Below are 24,608 nucleotides of genomic sequence, written 5' to 3'. Positions count from 1 at the left end.
AGGAGGGCACACATCGGCCACACAAGGGACACACTTGAAGTGCATAGCTCTGGTGATCAGGAAGACTGTGCCACTGAGCCCCACAGCACATCTACTACATAAAGCCACTCTAAGATTGGGAGAAATAGCAGACCTAACTTACTTCTAAAGCATAGAAGCAACACGGAGAGACAGCCAAAACGGGGAGCAAAGAAATGGGTCCCAAATAAAAACAGAACAAAGCTCCAGAAAATGAATTAAACAAAGTGGCGACAAGCAATCTACTACACGCAGAGTTCCAAATACTGTTTATAAGGATGTTCAATGACCTCAGGGAAAACTTAAAGAGATAGAAAACGTAAAAATGGAGATAGAAAACATAAAAAAGAATGAGTCAGAAATAAAGGATACAATAAGGGAAATGAAGAATACATTACAGGGAATCAACAGATTAGATGAAGCAGAGGATCTAACCAGCAATGTAGAAGACAAGGTAGCAGAAAACACCCAATCAGAACAGCAAAAAGAAAAAAGAATCCAAAAAATTGAGGAGAGTTTAAGGGGCCTCTGGGACAACATCAAGCATACCAACATTCACATTATAGGGGTACCAGGAGGAGAAGCAAGAGAGCAAGGAATTGAAAACCTGTTTGAAGAAATAATGACAGAAAACTTGCCTAACCTGGTGAAGAAAATAGATATATAAGGCCAGGAAGCACAGAGAGTCCCAAACAAGATGAACCCAAAGAGCTCCACACCAAGGCACATTGTAAGTAAAATGCCAAAGGTTAAAGACAAAAAATCTTAAAAGCAGCAAGAGAAAAGCAGTTAGTTACCAACAGGGGGGCCCCCATAAGACTGTCAGCTCATTTCTCAACAGCAACTCTGCAGGCAAGAAGGGACTGGCAGGAAATATTCAATCTGATGCAAAGCAAGGACCTACCACCAAGATAGATTACTCTACCCAGCAAACCTATCATTTAGAATGGAATGGCAGATAAAAAGCTTCCCAGACAAGAAAAAGCTAAAGGAGTTCATCAACACCAAACCAGAATTACAAGGAATCTTAGAAGGACTTCTTTAAGATGGAAAAAAAAAAAAAAAAAAAAAAAATATATATATATATATATATATATATATATATATGAACAATAAAAGGGCAATAACTACATACCTATCAACAATTACTTTCAATGTAAACGGATTAAATGCTCCAATCAAAAGGTAGGGGAGCTGAATGAATAAGAAAACAAGACCCTTACATACGCTGCCTACAAGAGACTCACTTCAGATCGAAAGACACACAGACTGAAAGGGATGGAAAAAGATCTCATGAAAATGGAAACAAACAAAAAGGAGCAATACTTATACCAGACAAAACAGACTTTAAAACAAAGACTATAATGAGACAAAGAAGGACCTAGTAATCCCACTTCTAGGTATTTATCTGAACAAACCCAAAATGCTAATTCAAGGGCACATGCTCATCCATATGTTCATTGCAGCATTATTTACATAAGCCAAGATATGAAGGCAACTTGAGTGTGTGTCCCTGCATGGATGAATGGATAAAGAAGAGGTGGTATATATATATATATATATATATATATATATATATATATATATATATATACATATATATATACGTATACATATATATATGTATACATATATATATGTATACATATATACATATATATACACAATGGAATATTAGCCATAAAAAAGAAGGAAATCTTGCCATCTTCAACATGGATGGACCTAGAGAGTACTGTGCTGAGTGTAATAAGTCAGACAGCAAAAGACAAATGTCATGATTTCACTTATAATTGGAATCTAAACAAAATAAGCAAATGAAACAGAAACACACTCATAGATACAGAGAAAATTTTGATGGTTGCCAGATGTGATGAGGGTTGGGGTGAGTGAAAAGGGGAAGGAATTAAGAACTGTAAATTGGTTGTTATGCAGTAGTCATGGGATATAGGGTATAGCATAAGAAATATAGTCAATAAGACTATAGTAACTATGTATGGTGTCAGATGGGTACTACATCTATTGGGGTGATAGATGGGAAAGGCACTGGGGGCAGGGTAAAAAGGTGAAGGTTAGTAGTTACAAAATAGTCATGGGGATCTAAAGAATAGGGGATATAATCAATAATATGGTAATAACTATGTATAATGCCAGGTGGTACTAGTCAGGGGCATCACTTCCTAAATTATATAAATGTCTAACCACTCTGCTATACACTTGAAACTAATATAAAATAATATTGTCAACTAATAGAAAAATTTTAAAAGGTGGGAAAAGATCATTAATATTGATAGCATGTTATAGTGTCAGATGGCTGCTGGACTTATCATGGCGATCACTTCTTTAGCATAGGGAGTATAATCAGTAATGTGTTAATAACTACATATAGTGCCAGGTGGGTACTGTTGAATAACTAAGATATACACCTAAAACTAATATAATATTGTATGTTAGCTATATTTTAATAAAAATCTTTTTTAAAAATACAAGAAAAAAAAAAAGAAACCCAATGTTTTTAGCCTTCCAGGTCATTTTGTTTAGTGCTTATTCAGTATGTGGCATAGTGGCAATACCAACCGAAACATAGGTTTTGAAGTCAGAAGCATCAGGATTTGAATCCTGGACACTATTCTAGGTTAGTCTCCTAACTATCAGTTCATTTGCTTCATTTATTCTCACTTTCATTTATGCTGAGTACTGTACTTGGAAAGTATTTCTTTTTCAAAGCTTATCTTTTTCAAAGTCCGTATCAAGTGCCTCTTCTTCATGAATACCCCAAACTAAAGTGACAACTACTTCAGAACAGATCTTATCCCTCTTTTGATTTCATGCCTTTCATATACTTCCTTGCTTTATTTTATAGGTCCTATTTCCCCAACTATTAATACATTATACATCTCTTCAATGACACATTGTGTAGTGGAAGAAGCGGCAAAAATATGAGACTGAGAATAAGAGAAACCTAAATATCAATAGGACATTATACAATGGCACTGCCCAGTTTACAGTGAGGTACCCGTTTCTGGCAATAGCCCTAATATACAAGATTGGATGGAACCCCAGTTGCCATGTCTCCTATGTGACTCTCCTTGCTCTCCTTAAGATATTAATTTAGGAATAGGAAACGGACCCCAGTCAGAGTCCCTGGAATGTTCTCAACTCTAAACTATGAAGTCTGGGGACTGTTGGCATTCCTTCTGGTCTGCAGTGGGAGAGACTGGAACCAACTGGCACAAAAGAGAGACAAATTTTTTAAAAATCCTAGCAATCTCATTGTCCCAGATAGCACTTCTCTTTTAAGGACCAAGTGTATCCCTATCCTTTTTGTGGCTCATGTCATACCCCAGTATCCTTTCAATAAATACAGGCATCTCTCGTTTTATTGTACTTCACTGCTGCAATTCATAGATGTTGCAATTTTTTTACAAACTGAAGGCAAGACCCTCCACGGGTAAAAAGATTACGACTTCCTTTACTGCGATGCTCTCTGTATTGTGGTGGCGAGAACCGGACCTGCAGTATCTCTGAGGTACGCCTATACTACATTTTCCCTCAACTGCTGTGACATACAAGCGGACTAGCATAAATTCCAACCTCATTTTGTTAGTAGCTGTGTGACTTTTATCTCTTATCCAGTCTTCCTATATACAAAAAGAATTAAGAGAGCTAAGTGAAAATACCTAGGTAAAATGTGTGGTATATACTGACGTTTAGTAAAAGAACAAGTTTCCTGTATTCTTTCCTTGTCTTTATAATCTTAATTGTACCAAGCAATGAGATTTATTCAATAAATATTTCTTAGTAATCTGAAAAAAAAAAGGTGTTCTTAAATGCTAAAAGCATTTAGAGGAAGCCTGTTGAGGAAGTGTATTAAAAGGAAATGCAGATACGGAACGAAGTGAAAGATGACGGTGGACTGTATTATAAACACAGAGATGGATGGAAAAAGGCAAACAGACCAATGGTGTTTAAAGAGATGTGGCATATCTGCAAATGATTTAAAGACAGAAACAGTAAGCTGGAAATTATGGGAAAATATTCAATATTACATAAATGAATGTTTAACACATTAGAAATGAATATATTTATTCTCCAACTTATTCCAAAAAATTGAGACTCCTTAGAGATACATTCTCAAGGTACAATATTTTTTTTTCCCTTTTCTGAAGAGAGAAATCTTACTTCCCTTTGTCATTGTTAATTCAGGAGGAAGCCTGGCAAACAAAATGTAATACTAATTTCTTAATAGATTTGCCAGGAGAGGGCTACCAGTACGGATTTTAGCTTTCTAGCAGGGAAAGCAGAAATCTCAAGATAGGGATATGAAGTTCCATTTTGATTGAATTTACAAAAGGAGTCTCAGGTTTTACTTGTATACAGGGTCTTGAAGGGAAAAAAAAAGGAAAAACTAAACACCCTAAAAACCACTGATAGTCTTCTTTGTGAAGACCTAAGGAAATGTTTAATAAAGCTTATGTTTTCAAACAGAAGGTCCTCCAGGAAACAGCACCAACTTGGTGTACAAACACATTTCCCAGATAGCTAAGTACTAATAAAAATCATCAAGTTATCGAGTTGCAGAGAACAAGCTATAACAGGATCTACAGCTATCCTTACAACATAGATTTATTTTCATACTTGACCCATTTATAGTAATGTTTAACAGTAGAGGCTGTGAGTCAGGCTGCCTGGGTTTGAATCCTGGCTTTATGATTTACTATTGAATGGCTTGGGCATAATATTATCTACCCCATAAAATTGTTGGAATAAATGAGATAATGCACATATAAAGCAGACTATAGGAGGCACTTAGCAACTATTAGCAGCTGCTATTACTGTATTATTTATTATTATTTATTTAGTGATGGTGAGAGAAATGGGGTTAGTAGCTTACTCAACTGGCGTGAGATAGAGCAAGACTGAACTGTGATCAGGTTCTGTCCTAAAAGAGGGGGGATAAAGGGTAAGGTGGTTCACAGACCTTGTAGCTGGAAAGAATCCTGCTCTTCAAGTTACAGTAAAAACCAATTTTTAGAAGCAAGAAAAAGTATCCCAATATTCAGAAACAGATGGGAGGTAGAAGAAATAGGCATAAGAAGGCAGACAATCAGAACTCAGCCTACTCGGAAGGACAGAGAAGCAGGCTAAAGATTCCTTTCCAATTAGGCAGCTGGGAGTCGCACACCCCGCTTCTATTCTTAGAGGGTGACTGTGGTCAGGAGCAGGAAAGATAGGCACTGTTCTATTTTTAAGGTCCCTCCCTAAAGTGTAGAAATTGGTTAGCGAAGAAAAGAAGAAAATATGTTTTCCTGCTTCTTGCTGTTTACACTTCATTCCGGTTTACTTAAGACTACATTAAAATAAAACACTAAAGATATCCTGTATAAATAGTTTAATACAGCCAAGGGCAAATAACATTCCTATCCCCATAGGAAAAGATCTACTATAACAGTCATGACTGTATTCTTTTTGGGAATAACTACGTATCAATAAATGGTAATACTTAAGTGTATGTCTTGTCACTGCCTCCTGATCCCTTCCTCTATTTGAAATTCCAATTGACAGGGTAAACTTTTGAATAAAATGTATGTAATCGAACTAAAAGTATACTCCCCTAGAAGGTAAGTCCACTAGTTTCTAGACTCAGCTCTGCTACTAATTATTTGATTCTCTTAGTCTGAAGATTTTAATCTATAAAACAAGAATATTAAATGAGTTTTGCTTTAAATCCTCCTTCAAACTATTGTTTTAAATAATTACGAATTTAAAATTCAAAAGCATTGATTAAAAAATGTTTATAGGCCATGTCATTTCAGATTATTATGTTTGATAAATGAAACCTAGTTTTCCCTTAAGAATTAATGACATGTCAAAGTGGTGGTGGTGGTGGTGTGTGTGTGTGTGTGTACTGGAGGGGAGGCAGAAGTTATTAGAATCTTTTATAATTATTATTCATGGTTTCACCTAATAGCACTTAAGTAATTGTTAAAATGTTTAAAAACACAAATATTCACATAATACCTTTATATTAGCACCTCAAAAATGAAATAGTTAGGTATAAATCTAACAAAATATGTACAAGATTTACATGAGGAAAACTATTAGATTGGTACAAAATAACTGCAGTTTAAAAGGTTAAAAACAATTGCAAAAACCTCAATTACTTTTATACCAACCTAATACGAAACTCTGGTGAATTAAATCAAAGAACTAAATAAATGGAGAGATTTTCCATGTTCAGAGATAGGAAGATACCAGTTTTTCCCAACCTGATCTACAGATTTAGTGTAATCCCAATCAAAATCCCAGCAGGTCATTTTATAGACATTGACAAACTGATTCTAAAGTTTATAAGGAGAGGCAAAAGACTCAGAATAGCCAATACAATGTTGAAGAAGAACAAAGCTGGAGGACTGGTGCTACCCAACCTCAAGGCTTACTATAAAGCTAAAATAATGAAGACACTGTTATATTGGTTAAAGAATAAGACACATACAAGTAAATCAATGGAACAGAACAGAGATCCCAGAAATAGGCCCACACAAATATAGTCAACTGATCTTTGACAAAGGAGCAAAGGCAATACAATGGAGCAAAGGTAGTCTCTTCCACTAATGGTGCTGGAAATAATGGCCATCCACCTGAAAAAAAAAATCTAGATGCACACTTAATACCCTTCACAATTAACTCAAAATGGATCATAGACCTAAACATAAAATGCACCATTATAAAATTCCTAAAAGATAACATAAGAGAATACCTAAATGATCTTGAGTATGGTGATGCCTTTTTAGACATAACACCAAAGACATGATCCATGAAAGAAATAACTCATATGCTGGACTTCATTAAAATTAAAAACCTCTGCTCTGTAACAGACAGTATCAAGAGAATTAAAAGACAAGCCACAGACTGGGAGAAGATATTTATAAAAGACCTATCTGATAAAGGACTGTTCCCCACAATAGACAAAAAACTCTAAACTCAGTAAGAAAACAAGCAAGTGGATTTTAAAAAACAGCAGAGGGCTAGTAGAATGTGGGAGGGCGCTTATCACTTTGTGAGGGGTATAAATGATAAATGCCTAAGTATTACAGTGTTTTGTACACATGCAACTAATAAAAAAATGGGCCAACAGACACTTCATAAAAGAAGATATACAGAGAGCAAATAAGCATATGAAAGTTGTTCCACATCATATGTCATCAGGGAAATGCAATGAGATACCACTATACACCTATTAGCATGGCTGAACTCTGACAACACCAAATGCTGGTGACGATGAGCAATAAGAACGCTCACTCATTGCTGGTGGGAATAAGAAAGGGAACATCCACTTTGGAAGACACTTTGGCAGTTTCTTACAAAACTAAGCACACTCTTACCATACATTCCAGCAGTTTTGCTCCTTGGTATTTACCCAAAGGAGGTGAAAACATGTTCACACAAAACCCTGCACTCAGTTGTTTACAGCAATTTTATTCATAATTGTCAAACCTTAGAAACAACCAACATGTCCTTCAGTAGGTGAATGGATATATAAACTGTGGTACATCCAGACAATGGAATATTAATTAGCACTAAAAAGAAATGAGCTATCAAGCTATGAAAAGACATGGAAGAACCTTTAATGTGTATTACTAAGTGAAAGAAGCCATTCTGAAAAGGCTACACATGATATTCTGGAAAAGGCAAAACTCTATAGAGATACAAAAAAGATCAGTGCTTTCCAGAGGTGGGGGCTGGGGAAAGAGATGTGTAGGCAGAGCACAGAGGATGTTTAGGGCAGTGAAAATACTCTGTATGATATTATAATGATGGATACATGTCATCATATATATAATTGTCCAAACCCATAGGATCTGTAACACCAGAAGTGAACCCTGAGGTAAACTGGACTTGAAGTGATTATGTGTAGGTTCATCCTTGATAAAAGAAAATGTACCATTCTGATACTGATATTTGAGAAAGTGGGGTACATGGGAAATGTCTGTACCTCCCTCTTAATTTTACTGTAAACCTAAAACGGCTCTAAATTGGAGTGTCTTTATTACACTCCAAATTTAATTTAAAATATAATTGATTCATTATGACACATACCTTAAACATTTATACTATCTAGTACTGGCATATGATCTTTCTTTTTTTAATCTTTAAGTCTTACAAACTATTACTGTTTCTTGTTTAACATTTTCCCATAACTTTTTTAAAAATATAAAAGTCCAAACTCTGCTAACCAGTCTTCCTTCTGTTCCTCATATTACCATTCCAATTTCTATATTAGGAACACTTACCAGATACAGTACATATCCCCATTCTGGAGCTGTGGAATAAGAAAAGATTCACAGAGTTGTAAGGCTAACATAGTCTTGCCTTCTTTTTCAGTGTTACAGATGATATCAATTCCACTCTTACAATCAGTTTTCAATAAATGCTATAAGAGGAAAAGAAAAGTTAGTTCATATCATTAAAAATATCTAAAAAGTTAGTTGCAATAAATGTTTAAACATTCAGAAAAAAATAATTCTAGTTTTCTTCTACAAAGACGATGACTTGTACAGAACAATTCTCATGGTTTCATATGGTAGTTTTACTATATAGCACCTACAGTTTACAATGACTACTTTTAATCTTATTAAAATCTGTAACTTGTAGGTAGGTAGTGTCCATAGTATTAGGAAAAGATTAATTCTTTCATCTTGAAAAAACAAAATAACAAACATGAACATTTAAGTTCTTATTTATTTATTTAAAAGGCAAAATCATAATGCTTCTCAGTTTTTATTTGTCACACCAGAAACTCAACATAAATGCTTATTAATGAATATTTTGTTAATTTCATCATTTAATATCAGATTCTGTCTAATTCAACATGAGCTTAAAGAATGGTGCCAAAGAGCACACACCTAGATAATGTAATCCTAAAACCTTTGCTATTACTGTAAAAGGAACTTAACAAGAATGGGCTTTTCTCTCTTTTTTTTTTGTAAGGTTAAAATGATGATAGGCAAACAAAACAAAAATCTTAAACAATACCTCCCGGAGTAGCTGATCTTCTACAGGTGACATAAATAGACATGTGAAGAGTGCTTGATGGAAGTATAAGTCTTTACTGATTTCTGGGTGACTTATACAAGATTTAATAAGAGCCATTGCTTCAGGTATGCGTTCACAAGCAATTAGGTATCTGGCACGTAGTTCAAAGAATAGTGGATTTTCAGAACTTAAGTATTTGTTCACTATATTAAAAAAGAAAACAGACTCTTATTACTCTCAAGAAAAGATTCTCTCAAACTCTGTTGTTTGAAACTTTATCTCTAACTTTGAAACTTTATCTCTAAATTGCCTGATTAACTAGTTATTTAATTAAATAGCATTTTCTTAGTTGGAATTTAGTTGTGAAAAGAATATACAGTTACACGACTGGAAAATGGAATTAAGAGCGACACCAAAACAATACTGTCAATTTCTTCTCAGTCTAAAAAGAAAAAAAATTAAAAAAAAAAAAACCATGAAATCATTTTTTCATTTCATTAATATGTTAAAATATGTTTCAAATAGCATGGGGTCTGGAATTTATTTCTAGTCTAAGATTATGTACTTCATCTTCTTACTGCCCAATATTTTCATTATTGTAAAGGTTAAAAGGCAGAATCCTGATTTGTCCTTAAAACTACATTGATTCAACCACATTAATTCAGATTAATTACAGAAATATAATCTGAATTAATGAAAAAAAACTGCAAAAGAAATATATTTCATTACTTTTCAACAAAAGATTAAGCCAAAAGTAGTGCCAACTAGGGCTGCTTATTAATATATGCTCCTGTATTGCTAAGGATAATAACTAATAAATACTTGCTTTTACACAATTTAAAATATACAAACATCTTTATCTACATATGTTTATTGAAGCCTAACAACAATCTTATTACAGGTATCACAGTATTTGTTTTACAGATAATAAAACTGAGGCTCAGAGAGGTCAAATGACTTGCCCAAAGACAAAACTTAAGTGACAGAGCAGAAATTGGAACCCATATTTCATGATTTCAAACCCAATGTATTTTAATTAGTTATATATGTTTAATCATTAGCTTCTAAAATGCTATGAGTGAGGTTTTATTTGGGCTTCAACATTTGCCTTGCAATTCTGTTTACAATCTGTGATAAGCAGACACTGATTTGTACCGTTCATGCAAAGATAAACTTCAGACTAGTCTTTACCTAATGATCACCAACTACAGGAGAGTCACCAGTATGAAGGGGGCTCTAGAGCAGCTTTTCCCAGAGTGAGGTATGTTAGTGTAAGTAGGAAAGGACTGTAGGAAGGCCTATATATATACATGTATTGAGGCCATCAGCCCTCACACCAACCCAAACACGTTTGTTCTAGCTCCTATTCAGAGAAGCTTAAAAGCTCCCCTTTAAAAGCCCAACCTTTCTTCCCCCATTTTCTCTCCTTCTGAAGCTCTGCTTTTGTCTAGCTCCCGTTCCCTCTGGCCTCAGTCCCCAGTCTCCTCATATTTCCTTCAGTCTGTCACCCTTGCCTTCCTTATATTTGTCTCTTCATACTTTTACTCGGCATTCCAACTCTTCCAACCTCAGTTCTAAATGCCTCCCTCTTCAGCTTTTTTATCTTTCCCCAGACTCTCACATCAAGTGTCAATCTCCTCTGTATCCCTTGGGTATATACCCCCACCACTGTCACATACTTTAGCCTTTTCCTCCTAGTCTGTTCCTACCGCCAGTCTCATCCCACCACTCTGCACTACTTCTCCTGGCCCCATCTCTTCGTCTTCTCTCACTTCCCCCTTGCAGTCCTCCACACTTGCATCTTGAGGTCAGCTTACTCGTAAGCCCAAGAACTTCAGCCCCGTCTCCACTCAACTCTACTCACAATCCACCCCACCCCTTAACCTGGAACAAATGGAAAGATCCTAACCTGCTCAGCACAACCTGTGTTGTGAAGTGTATTCCTCACCAGACCAAGGTCTGAATGGTTCCAGAACTGGAAGTTCTTGTCTTTTCCCTTTGGCCATCTTATAATTGCACTCCATAGGCTCTCTCCATCCTTTCAAATGTTTTCCACAGTTTTGTGCTTATTCGCTATGTCTGAGCTTACATTCTAAGTTTTGGTGATCCACAATGTTTTGTGACTCAGGAGTAATATGGCAAATATTTTTTAAAAGAATTAACTAAAAGTTGACAGAGCCGTCTGCCTCACAAGAAAATTTTGGCCCACAGGAACCCCTGTGGACCTAAGGTTCAGAAGAGGTGATGTCAAAGAAGTGTGCAGGTGGTAAGGGAGTGAGAGAAAATTTAAGTTCTATTAATGGATGAAGTTTGGGAAATACTACTCTAGAGTATTTGGAATTGAAACTTACTTATTCAGTTCGTCACTCATTCACTTATGCAGTCATCATGTGGTCCTTCATTTAATCAACAAATATTTATATTGAGCACCTACTCTGTACCAGGCACTGGGCTAGGTGTAGGATAAACAGTAGTGGTAACAAAATTGAACGAGTTTCCTGTATAAGGGAGATCCCACGTGCTTACGCAGGGTGATTTGTTTTGTTTTATAAAGCTATTCCTACTTAAATAGATTTAAAAAATACAAACTGAAATGACAAAAACAAATGGATTTTCTGTAGGTAAGTAACATCTGGACAGTAGAAGTGTTAACACACTGAATCACATTAGAATGGGAAATTACTAGAAATAAATGTACCTAATCTGGTGTCAAAAATCACTCTTAGGGCAGTTTAGTACAACAAATTAAACACACTTCATGTGAAAATACGTAACTCTTATTCAGTATTATAAAATAAAGAAGAATCACTATTACTGCTCTAGTTAGAAAATGAAACTGTGTTCACTTCTCACAAATGTTGGTTTGGATTTTGAGTTTCCTGAAGTACCTATCTCCTGAGATGCTGGCTGGGCTTTAAGAACAGCTTGCAACACTGGATCTTCCCATGGGCCACCATCTCTAATGATTCGAGTCACCAGTTCCAGATTCACATTTCCATATCTGCGGAGGTGATTCTGGCATTCCTAGGAGAGAAAAATCATTTTGGCTTTGTGAATTTAAAGGGGTTAAAAACTAAACTTGATCATCATTGTCAATAAAATGACTGATGGCCAGTGAGGCTATTAAATTATAAAAGAGAAAGGGTTGCTAAGTAACCTAAGTAGGGTGTCCAAACCCCATTAGTACACAAATAGACTTTAATGCCAAAGGTTACACAGTTTGTACATAATTGGACTTAGGAAATCCCATCATAACAGGGATGAAGTGTAACCTAAGGGAAAAACTTAAGGGATGCATCATTTCTAGGAAAAGAACCAGGTTGCAAAAACCTAAGGGAAAAACTTAAGGGATGTCATTTCTAGGAAAAGAATCAGACTTCAAAAATGTAAAACTTAAATGTTCAGTTAAATTTACATGAGGGATCATAAAGTTTCTGTTAACGACAGGCAAGAGCCTGACGATAAGAAGCGGGTAGAGGGCTCCAATGCAGACTGGTTGGCAGGTAGACAGATGTAGGTGGCCTGACCTGATCCCAAATGTATATATAATCTTAGTTGTGGTAGAAGGTTGCAAGATGGAAATTCTATTCCACTTTATTGTACAAGTAGATTTGGAGTCTTGGGATAAAGGAAAAACAGGCTGAAGGAATGAATCCAACCTATAACAAGAAGACTTTGCATTAGGTTTAAGGTAAAAATGTATTGATAAGTTGGGCATTAACTGATAATTTGTCTATGCACTTTCTGGGATTTTTTAAAAAAGATATTTGAAATGTTTTTAGAGAATTTTATCTTAGATTTGTGATTGTAATATGAATTATGTGACAGCAGTGTAGTTTGTAAGCAATATTTAATATTACGGAGAACTTGGTTTACTGAATTTATAAATTGATTTATTATATTTAGATTTACAAGATTGAATTATTTGATTATGCTTTTTTAACTTGTCATATACTTTATTTAGTATCGTGTTTTAAAATGTTTCAGGGTATTTAATTTGGTAATTTAAAAAAATTAACTGAAGGCCTAGTGAAAGTATGAATAGATTTATTTTTTAATGCATAATTTGAATTTAAAGCCTTAAGAAAAAACTAGATATTAAAATTGGCAATGTTAAATAAAAATTTGAATAAATTGCACATCAATTAAAACACAAATAATTGCCAGAATTTCTTGCTGTGCTCAAAAAAAATTCCCTGACATTAAAAACTTAATAACAGTTTTAAAGCAAAGCTTCAGGATAAAACAATATATGTATATTTACAAATTTTACTTATCAGATAAATCACCAAGCTACATACTCAAAGGAACAATAAACACTTTCTTTTTATTAACTTATGTTCTTTCATTTGAACGTTCCAAAATGATATCTACATGTCACTTCTCATTCCTTGTTAAAATATACAAAAGGTTTTCTTTGTTTTATACGAGGAGGCAGTAGAAGAAATCAAATTTCATGATCATCATTCAGTCAAAGAAGTCAAAGGACCATTAAGTCAAAACATGAAAGTATCTTCTGGAAGTCATTTAGGACATTTCCAAATTAAAACGAGCAGGCAAGCAAACAAAAACCCTATAAACAATGGGCAAGTTACTTAACCTCTCTGTGCTCATTCAGTTAACTCCTCTGCAAAAAGGATACTAAAAACACCACCTTCATAGGATTGTTGTGAGGATTAAATAATATAGAGTATTGAAAAGTGCTTGATACAGTGCCTGGCACGTAGTAAGCACTTAATAAATGCTAGCTATTATTTCTTCTAGTATTTTTTTAAAATTTTGAATAAATATTTTATTTTAGGGCACCCAATTGCCTCAGTATAAAATTAATTTCTACATTTCCATGTGTCAGCATGTTATATAGCATTCATAAAAATAAGATATAAAGTTATTGATCAACTATGCTTTTTTAAATACATGGAACATAGTAATTATCTGTGGCAACAGATTCATGGTTAAAAACAATCATCATTTTAAAACCTCAAGGTAAACAAACTCCTAAATTACACTAGACACACACACATATTGGTGCCCCTAACATTCAAGCTGGCTTTTGATCCAATCAAAGCACAAGAAATCAAGTGAGCTGAATGCTTGCCCCTGAATCACCTGGGGAGCTTTAACTTTAGCTCTGCTGCTGGGCCCTTGGACAACCCATCTTCCTAACTGTCTTAGAGTAAGTGAGACACCAATCACTCATGCAGCCATTAGCACTTGCGGGCTTAGAACTGGACTTAGGCCTAAGTTAAGACATGGTGAAACGGGTCTATTGATAATTTCCTAAACTTGGATGAAACTAAGAAACACTTGGAGGTCTTGTTAACAGATTTCCAGGCCCCAGTTCAAACCTACTGAATCAAAATTTCTAGGGGAAAGCACTGATGATCTGTAAATGTAATAACCCCTATGCCATAGTCAATTTTGACATACTTATTGATTGCACCTCCTACAATTAGTGTATACTTTCATAAATGTTTATACTATAAACTATATAATTGTATTCCCATAAATCCTTCCATTAAAAATTAGTAAATTAGTTTCAGTTAATCTTTCTAAAATTAAAAAAAAATATGAGTTTTGTTTTTTGTGTGTGTACTTCTTAAGTCAAGTACATCATATTTTGGAGACCACTTCTATGAGAAATAGCTCTGGATAGGAAATACAGATGAAATAAACATTTCATTTTTGCCTATTTAAAAAGACACAGGACGAAAGAAAACAAGTAAGTTTGTAAGTATCTTTTGGCTCCTCCTTCCTTAAATAGTATGATGTTTTTTTTTGGATGATATTCAACCAAAAAGCCTCCAAAGTGAAAAAGGAAGCACTGAAATCACTGCAGAATACACAACTTATCTTTTCTAGAGTACATACATATTGTATTTTGTAGGAGGTTTACTTAATTAAAGATTTTGACCTGTGTATAAACCTAATCCTTTATTAAGTTGTCTGCTGTCACTGATACCAACTGCACTGCGCTAAAAATAATTCCCTCAGAAACTTCTATTCAACCCTGTGTCACTGCCAGAGGTAGAGAAAACGCAACTCCTTCCCTCACTCTTTTAGAATCCATGTGGCGTGGGCTTAATGTTTCATTCTAGAAGATTTTTCTTCCATGAACTCGATGCCACTTTGCTAAGCTCTATCTGGCCACTAGAACATGTCTATGAAACTGCAGATCAGTGTTCTGACTGTTCTACATACTTAATCTGAACCCTTTGACAACTTATCACAGGATGAAAGTCTTAATGTTCCAATTTCATATATAAGGACCTCTGTACTTACCTACCTACTCATTCATTCATCTGTTATACACTTCAGGAAGTCTTTTCTCCAATCTGGTCTCTTCCATATTTCTCAAACTCACCTTGTACTTCTTGCCTATGGTTTTTCTCACATCATGCTCTTTCTCCTACAACAGGGGTGTCCAAACTGCGGCCCGTGGGCCAACCGCGGCCCGCGATCCCTTTTTTATTTGCCCGCAGCAAATTCCAAAAATATATTTAGTTTACTTAAATAAACCAGGTGAGGCAATACATACTTCACCTTGAGTGAGTGGCCCGGCTGTTTGTGTATTTTACCGAATATGGCTCTTGGTGAAAAAAGTTTGGACACCCCTGTCCTACAACTTCCTATAAACCTATCTAAACCTTCCTGTAAACCTATCTAAACCCTTTCCTAACTATTTTTCCACAGGCCCACTTTTCCCTGAGAAGCCTCCGCTAGCTACCTCGATCCATAATAAACTTCATTCTTTCTCCTGCAGTATTGAAAATCTCTACCAGTCCACTCTTCTGGTGTTTCTCATATAAGAGACAGGCCTTGCGTTATTTAGTGTTAACATCTTACTTCCTATGTTGTTTAAAGCTTCTTCAAAGTCAAGAAAGGAAAGGTACACTAAAGATACATTCTCAATAATAAGTGCTTTTTTCCATCAAAATAGGGTTCTACGGAACTATGTGTAAGTAGAAGCACAATGCAATATGTCTTACTTTTGATGAAATGTAAATTTCAGAAGAAAATTATAGAATACCAGTCTTATTCATTCATAAGCAAGCTATTGTAGCAAATCAAAGCAAAAATATAAAAGGTCTTCAATGTGGTTAATCTTATAAAAACAGAGCCTTGAAAATACAATAAAATATTTACAATACTTTGAAAGGAGATGAGTGATCAGTATCTTTTATTATTACATTTTCATTCATTATCTTATGGCAAAGCACATCAGTTGTAAAATTTAAAGATATTATGCAGTTTTCTTTTAGAAAAAGACAATGATCACAAATTTGCAATTCTTTTCTGTGATTAAGTTCCTATGGAGTATTTACCTCATGTTTTTGAAAAATAAACATTCTGAGTTTGTCCATATAAAGAGAACAGTATAACAATGAAAAAATTACTGCTTTTCAAAAGAAAGTTCTTATGAAGAAAATCATTTAAAATGAATGTTTGGAAGTGTTTGCATCATTACATGATTGTTGTTGCCAAAAATCAATGCCACCTATAATGCTTGTATCTATATCATTAAAAAGCTTAAATTAGAATTTTGTCTTGAAAAATCTTTCAACTGGAGCATTTTAATGAGTTTTCAATTCATTTGTTAAAAATGGTTAGTATTCAAGAAACACTGATTAGCTTCCGGAATGCTGGAAATTCAGCACTCAAATTTCAACAAAACTTTGTATATTTGGTCAAGGGCATTTACAACGGAGAATCATAATTTAGAAACAAAAGTTTTGCCATGCGGATCTACCAAAGGTATCTTTTCCAACTATGACAGCTATTAAAACCAAGTATCAAAGTATTGAACTTGAAATTAAGACTTTGAATCACTACATGACCAAGTGTTAAAATTTTTCAAAAATAAAGCATATTCAATCACATTAGTATCATTAAAGTTTTTACACTGTTAAAACATTTTTATTTCTCTCTTTTAAATGTATTTTTATATTTTGTAATGTATATAGTATTAGTACATGTACATAAATAACAAATACATATATATTGGGGATATGGGCTCAAACTTTTTTTAAAAGCCATCAACAGAGAGCATAATCAGATTTCAAAATTAATTGGTGGTTGCCATGCTAATGAAAGCACATCCCTCCATTAACAGTTTTAAATAAGTAATGAAATAATATCGCCAATAGAGAAGTGCTATTGTTACAGTTCTAACTTTAAGACCCTAAAGCACAATTAAGGAGTATGCGAGATTTATCTGAGCACCGATTCTCACACAAAGAAATAAATATAAAATCTGATTCAGTAGAAAGAGCACTGGTGTCAGTCAAGAGAACAGGTCACAGTAGTAGCTATGCTACAAATTAGGAAGATACTTAATCTCTAATATTGTTGAATGGGTGAATGAATGAATCTCGCTAGTCCTAGGTTTCATCATTTCCTAAAAAGTTAAATTGGACTAATGCCCTCTACAGTACTTTACAGCTAAATTTTCTATGATCTAATATTTTATCTGGGAAAATATAAACAACTTCAAGCACTAGCATGCAGATACTTCCAGTTATGTATTAGGACACTACAGAATCAGCTTTCAGTGAATAATGACTGCCTCATTGATCCTGATGTGTTTTCAAAGCTGGTTTCAAAGTGTTAATCCTATCATTTATTTTGAAAGCACAATAGTCGGACAATTAAGTTCGCGAACTTTCCACCATGCACTTACATGGTGGAAAGTTCACGAACTTAATTGTCCAACCTACCTACATGCCTGCTCCTGACAACAAAGATTGCAAAATGCTTAGAATACAAGATCTTTGTTTATGGTCGGCTATGTGGTGTGAGTAAGTATTAATGCACCGTGCTTAGTACCCTCTTTTAAATGACTGTTGTTCCATGTGACAGAGTATAGTGACCTTTCCTGAAACTTACTGATGCTGCAGCGCTATCTTTTGGAGGATTGTTCTTTGGTCCCTAGAGCTTAAATGTCTCAAGTTTTTTTTATTATTTATTTTAAGCTTGAAATAACTCTGGCTGTCCTATCTCTTCAAAGTGATTACAGAACCTCAACAGTTGAACTGAAGTAAGGTGTTTCCTTCTCAAACAAATTATTTTTAAAAATATAGAGAAACATTTCTGAGGTCATGATATACAAGAATTATTAATCAAGAGTAACAATTTCAAAATGATAAATGCCAGTGGAAAAATACCAAAACTTTACCCATTTCAACACAAGAGTTTTCTAAAGAATACAGTCTTTACAAAATGATTTCAGAATCTGAAACTTTAATTTTAACATCAATCCTTTTCACTCCCAGTGCTAAACATGGGGCACACTTGTCAAGTATGTTTCTTTCATGGACAGTGAAATATTTTCCATCATACTTTTCATACAATTAAGCATACTTCAATTTCTCTTTTTTCTATATACTGTCAAATTAGAATCTACAAGTAGATATTTGATGTTTCACCCCATGAATACGTTTACTAATCTCTCCCCATCTCACTGTACACAGTGGTAACCAATGGACCACGAGGTAAACAGGTTCAGACAATATGCCTCATTGTTTGTGTTTCAGAGTTTTCTAAAAAGTTTTTTTTTAAAGAAAGAAATAGTACACATCAGATAGAAATGTCTGTGAAGTTATTTATCCTTCCTTTGTGTTGGCAAATACATCATACTAAGGGACGAAGACTAAGTGTTGGAGACAGAGGGATAAAAGTCAGTCTCTGCCCACCAGACATGCCAGCGTAGTTGGAGAGACTATCAAATCACAGAAAGAATTTAGAGGGATTAGTGTTTTGGTAACAGAGGGAAAATTTAAGGGAGAAAAGTTATATGCAGTCAAAATGGTGTTAGGCAGAGACAAAAAAGAACTTCTGTTAGAGCAGAAAATACGGGAACACAATTTTAAAAGTGCTACTCACAAAATTCATGCTATTGAGCTGATAGGGTTATATTCTTTAAAAGCCTGTAAACTATGACTACAAAGGTGGTTTTGAATACCAGGATTAGGACTTTGCCAAATTAAGTCTTTGGGCAACTTATTCCAAGAAGTCTAGGGAGGAAACATGGTCCTGAAGGTTTTAGTGGAAAGTCAATAGTGCTAAATTTCTTCGTATTAGCTAAAAATAATGCAACCTGTGAGGTGTGCTGGTTTATGACGCCCATGAACACACACTCTAACTTGTGAAGCGAGATAAGCACTTACCCAGCGAAGCAGGGTGGGCACAACAACTTATCTGACCTCCTCTCTTGCGGTTGGTTCTTCTATTTTTGATTATTTGATGCTCCTCTCTCATGATGCTACTGCACTAAACTAGCCTTGGGCCTCCTTGTCCCTGGGAGGTTATTTCCCCTACCATCTCACACCTCCTTTCCCAACTCACGCAAAGGAGGGCAAGCAGATTAAAAAATTAGGGGGAGTCCCAGGAAAGCGAGTTTAACTAAGGCCTACTTCTGATCTGAACAGAAAAGATCTCTGTGACTTACACACTGATCACTAGGGATGGGGACAGTTTTCTCTGAGGGGAGGACAGGCTCATTAAAACATTTGCAGAGCTCTAGCAATAAGGCTTCTAGGTTACTGGTTGGCAGTTTGCAGACTACCCCAAGGTCTCTTTCATTTTTCTGAATTAAAAAAAAAAAAAAAAACCCTTTATAACATCTATTTTTCTCTTGATTTGTAAAAGTAATACATGTTCTTGGTTAAAAAAAAAAAAACACAAAACAAAACAAAAACTAAGAAGGTAGAAATATTGACCCATGGATCTAACCATCACTGGGCATTAGTACTTGGATATTCCAAATAAATTTAATGCTCTGTGTCTAGAATGGAACTTACTTTCTTTCTATATCCTTCTTTTCCCCTAAAATCAATCACAGCTCACTTAGTGAATGGCCTGTGCTGTGTGGTTACTTCAGCTTAGATGGCCAAAAATATACTTGATTCTCTTCTATCTTCCTTACCCCCATCCAATCAATACCATAATCTGAGATTTTAGTTCTAGATTCTTATGTGTGCTTTGATTTAAAACTTGGGGCAATTCCTTCTTCCAGAATCATTTCTGACATTGATAGAATTTTCATAACAGCCATGTTAACAATAACCTACTAATTTTAACTTGTTTCCTCAGGTTAGTCCTATTTCTTTTATTCTGCAATAACTCTATTTGTAAATTCTTTGTTTTGGTAATTTTTAAATCAGCTGGTATACTTCATTTGTTTTCCTGACAAATGAAGTGTGCCCACATGTAGTTGGTTTATTTTCCAAGTATTTGGGCTATTTATTTCTGTTGCCTTCTCTCATAAACTATAGGGCTTGGCAGCTGTATTATTAAACAATACTTTTTCTCTTGAAAAATTCACTAGTCATTATCTATTTATTCTGGCATTTGTTATGTTGAAAAGGAGTTCACTGCTAGCCTGATCATATTTTTTTCCTTTGTGGGAATCCTGTTTGTTCTACATGAGTCCTGCATTTGTAGGAACTTTCCTTTATCCTGAAAACTGAAGATGATAACAAGATATGGCTGCACATAACTATGAATTGAAAATTAATTTTTAGAGGTCATTTCCTTCATTGATTTGGTTTTTCCTGGAGCTAATCCGCTGTTGATTGCCAGATCAGAAATTCATGGAAGAACAGAATCTACTTAATTAAGGGCTGGGTTTCACTCTTATTGTGAAAACAGAAGTCCAGGTAGTATGACTTCAGAGCCCACATGCTTCATCAGACAGGCTGTAAGACCTGCCTTAAGCCAGATCATTTTGCTAAGAATGATACCAAGCTGACGACCCTATGCAATAAGTACAGTACTGTCCCCATTTTACAAATGAAGAAACTGACACAGAAATTTCCAAGATGACAGAGAATGAGTGGCAAAGCTGGGATACTCATGTTTGGAGTATTAGAGTGGGGGTGGGGGTGGGCACAGAAGGAATAATTAACTAAAATCCAGTAAAGAGTGTGAGTCCGTTGCTGACTCAGTGTGGTCAGAGAACAGCGCCACAGGCATCACCTTGGAGCTTGTTAGACATGAAGAACCTCGGGCCCCACCCCAGAACTACTGGGAATCATAATCTGCGTTTTAACAAGATCCCCAGGTATATGGTAGAGGAGAAAGAGCATGATCTTAAGCTGGTATGAATCTGTATGACAGGTGGACAGAAAGGAACCAGTTGGGGTAAATTTTTGCATTACTAGTATAAAATTTTTAAAATTTCAAAAGGTGACATTGCGATTGTTATGGTAATACCAAAGGTCAGTCAAAAGCCCGGAGAATTCACAAAACTTAATACATGTAAAGTTTGAGGGGGATGTACATGGACTACATGTTGGTCCTTCCTGGGTCTCTAAGGGCACAGACCTGGGAAGCACCAGCAGCGACAGCTCAGTTCAGAAAATGCAGGACAATGCTCCAGGTAAAGCTAAAGTGGAACAAAAGATGAAATCTCTCCTAGGAGGCAGGAGTTGAGGCTCAAGAAAGTTCAGAGCAGGAAGAAGGCACAGCAACAGAAATGGCAGGTAAATTTTTTAAAAACACAACAAAGAGGAGAGGAAGTGGACTGAAGAATTTAAACGGGATAGAAAAGGGTGCAAAAACCATGAACTCTCATTTGAGGAAATGATTATTTTGATAACTGAATGGAAACCCTGCTCAGAAGAAAAAAAAAAAGGATATATCCCTTCAAAATGTTATTTCACATATTTAAAACAACAGATTCTCTCATCTACTCTACAGACACTTCCATGGTTCCCACCGTCAGTGTTCAGCCCAGGTCTCCATGAGGCATCCCCTGACCACCCACTTAAAAGGGAAATCCCCCCCCACAATGCCATTATGTCAGCACTCCTATTTCTCTGGCCTGCTTTATTTTTCTCGAAGTCACCTGTCACTTTCTAAAATATCCTTAATTTACAAAAGTTTGGTTTATTGTCTTTGTTTTATACACTAGAATTATTAATAAACTCCACAACACCAGGGGTTTTGCTTCTGCTTTACTACTGTCTGTTCCAGAGCTTAGTACCTAGCACATAGTGGAGACTCAATAAATATTTGCTGAAAGTTCAAAAGTGGATTGCCAAGAACACAAGTGTCAAAGGAAAAAATTGAATGGAAAATGAATAAGTTTTAAGTACTTGAAGATAGTCCCTAATTAAAATGTAAACTCCATGAGAACAGGTATTTTTACCTCTTTTGCTGAATGTAAGAAAGTGTAATGTTCAAGATAATGTACCTACTTTCACTGACTCTAACATGCATTTTTTTTTTCGTATTTGTACAACTCTGAAATCAGAATATGTTGTATATCCAGTGATATCTTAGAATCCACATCAGCCTGCCAATGGTCATGATGTAGTTGTTACTCTGCTTGCATGGACATTCAAAGAGACAGCACGAAAACTTGCAAAAGGGTATATCGATGACTCAGAATAAAATCTGAGACTAGCAGAACATTTTTTTAACTCTTGGGAACCAAATAGTGTGAAATGAGTGTAGGGCAATTAATCTAATTTAATAACACCCCTGAAGCAGGAGTCAAAAGTTGGCTAAACAGAACCAAAAGACCAGCTTAAGCTTTTAAAAGCCAAGTTAAGTACCAAAGGCTTTTCTTTTAGGCTATTTTTTAAAATAGGCTAAATAGAGCCTATTTTAGTAAATGCTACCTCACTACCACTTTTGATGTCACTGAAGACAAAATGGTATAGAAAAACAGACACTAATGATTGAGAGGAAAAGCACTTCCAGAGTCAGATTCTGAATGTGAAGAAGTTTTAGATAAACCTTAGCCAGTTACGTTCGCTTATAATTTTCCTATTTTGGGTATGCACCAGAGTGATCAATCATAAAATTCTATTCAGTCTAAAAGCTTGCTTTCAATAATCTGAAATAAAAATTCTAGGTGAAAGAAAGCAATGCATTATTTTTCTGTTACTCTGCTGATCTCTTCCCCAAGGTGGACGGCAATCCCGGTTGACCATCAGCCTCTTTAACACCATAGGAGTAAATGTAAGAGATGTTGTCTAAACACTTTACCCCTAGGCGGAGTTCAAAGCCCATCTTCCTTTCTTATATCCAGAGAAGTGCTGATGAGGTCATGCCAAGGACACATTAGTGAGCCACAGTACTACCGTGTTTCCCTGAAAATAAGACCAGGTGTTATACCATATTTCCTTGAAAATAAGACCGAGTCTTATATTAATTTTTGCTCCAAAAGACACATTAGAGCTGATTATCTGGCTGGGTCATATTTTCGGGGAAACACAGTAGTAAAAATATCAAATGTTCTTGCCATTTAGAGGAGAGGTCTTGGATCTTTTCTACTCTCTTTTCTCATATAGAATGCGAAAAATCTGCCTCCTGTCTTGGGAAGGCTGTTGAGAAAACATGAAAAAATCAGGGTACAGTCAAGGGAACAAGTGGCATGGGACTGAGAGCCTAATTCTAGTCTAGGTAAGAAGAGTCCTTTTTCACTAGGGCTGAGCTCTATATGGAGCTTTGAAACCAATGCCTGTAGCAAAAAAAAAGTGAGTATATGTCCAAGATGTGCTTTGGAATCTACAAGGATGTGGCAGGAGGCTCTGGGATACCAAGTGTAGAACTGGAACTGCTTAGAAATACAGCTAAAAGTTCATTTTAAGAAATTTTCTCTTTCCACTAGTATAATAGGATCCTTAAGCATTGCCATCTTAGTAAATATAAAAACTTATAAGCAACAAATAACCAATATACCATTTTTAGGGATGAATAAAGGCCTGTTTTAAATGCAGAGAAAATGTGAAGCAGTAAATTCTTTTACCTGGAATGATCCAAGAATATCCTTTAAGGGCTCTTCAGAAAATTCATCTCTTCCAAAGAACAGCAGCAACTCAAAGAAACTCCTAAAAAATAAGTGAATGATAACTTTCATTGCTTCTTTGATTTTTTGCCCCAATTTAAGAGTCCCAAGAGTTAATAGCAATGTAATATTAGATATCTAGTTTTAAAACAGTTGGTTTTGAAACATATTGATCATTTAGGATACACGTTATGTTTTCAGTAAAATTATAACACAAGTATCTTCAAGGAAAACAGAGTTCTAGAACTACAGAATGAACAATTACATTACTCATGCCCTTTAGCGTTCACTTCAAAAAAAAAAAAATGCAACAGTATACTGGGTGTTAAAAATGTAGCTACCCATGTGAGGATGACCTAAACTTGGCACATATTCCTAGTACAATGGGCCCCAGAGAAAATTCAAAATCTAGTATTTTTCAGAGGGATATAAGGGATGGATAAATTGACACAAAAATGTAAATTAAAGTTACTATGAAACTCAGTCAACAATCGTATTAGGTTGGTGGAAAAATAATCGTGGCTTTTGCAATTGTTTTTAACCTTTTAAACTGCAATTACTTTTGCACCAACCTAATAGTAGGATCATCATTTATGAATCTAATTAATGACACATGGATCCTCAAAATCTAAGCTTACCTTGATTATTCCACTGATGACAAACTGCCCAAATTCTGATTCCTCATTTTTAAATAAATTTAGAAAATACTATTACCAAATATTTTCTGTGTCGTTAATAATTCATGAGTTCATACAGGAAG

The 24,608-nt window shown here is 35.2% G+C and overlaps 1 protein-coding gene across 3 annotated transcripts in view; it reads right to left on the bottom strand.

Annotated features, from left to right (window-relative positions):
- Window positions 1-24,608, bottom strand: part of ZNF654 (zinc finger protein 654) — an 83,226-nt gene that overhangs the window by 11,973 nt on the left and 46,645 nt on the right. For 2 of the 3 annotated variants that reach the window (XM_033126133.1, XM_033126140.1), the window contains exons 3-6: window positions 23,810-23,891; window positions 11,940-12,075; window positions 9,052-9,254; window positions 8,310-8,449 (exon numbers count right to left, since the gene is read on the bottom strand). In XM_033126133.1, coding sequence (XP_032982024.1) covers window positions 8,310-8,449; window positions 9,052-9,254; window positions 11,940-12,075; window positions 23,810-23,891 — 561 coding nt within the window. The remainder of the gene's footprint in view (window positions 1-8,309; window positions 8,450-9,051; window positions 9,255-11,939; window positions 12,076-23,809; window positions 23,892-24,608) is intronic. The other variant, XM_033126150.1, reaches the window with a different exon arrangement.

This window comes from Rhinolophus ferrumequinum, chromosome 2 (genome assembly GCF_004115265.2).
Source record: "Rhinolophus ferrumequinum isolate MPI-CBG mRhiFer1 chromosome 2, mRhiFer1_v1.p, whole genome shotgun sequence".
Taxonomy (NCBI): domain Eukaryota; kingdom Metazoa; phylum Chordata; class Mammalia; order Chiroptera; family Rhinolophidae; genus Rhinolophus; species Rhinolophus ferrumequinum.
Note: the sequence above shows the minus strand (reverse complement) of the source record. Positions and strands in the feature narration are given on the sequence as shown.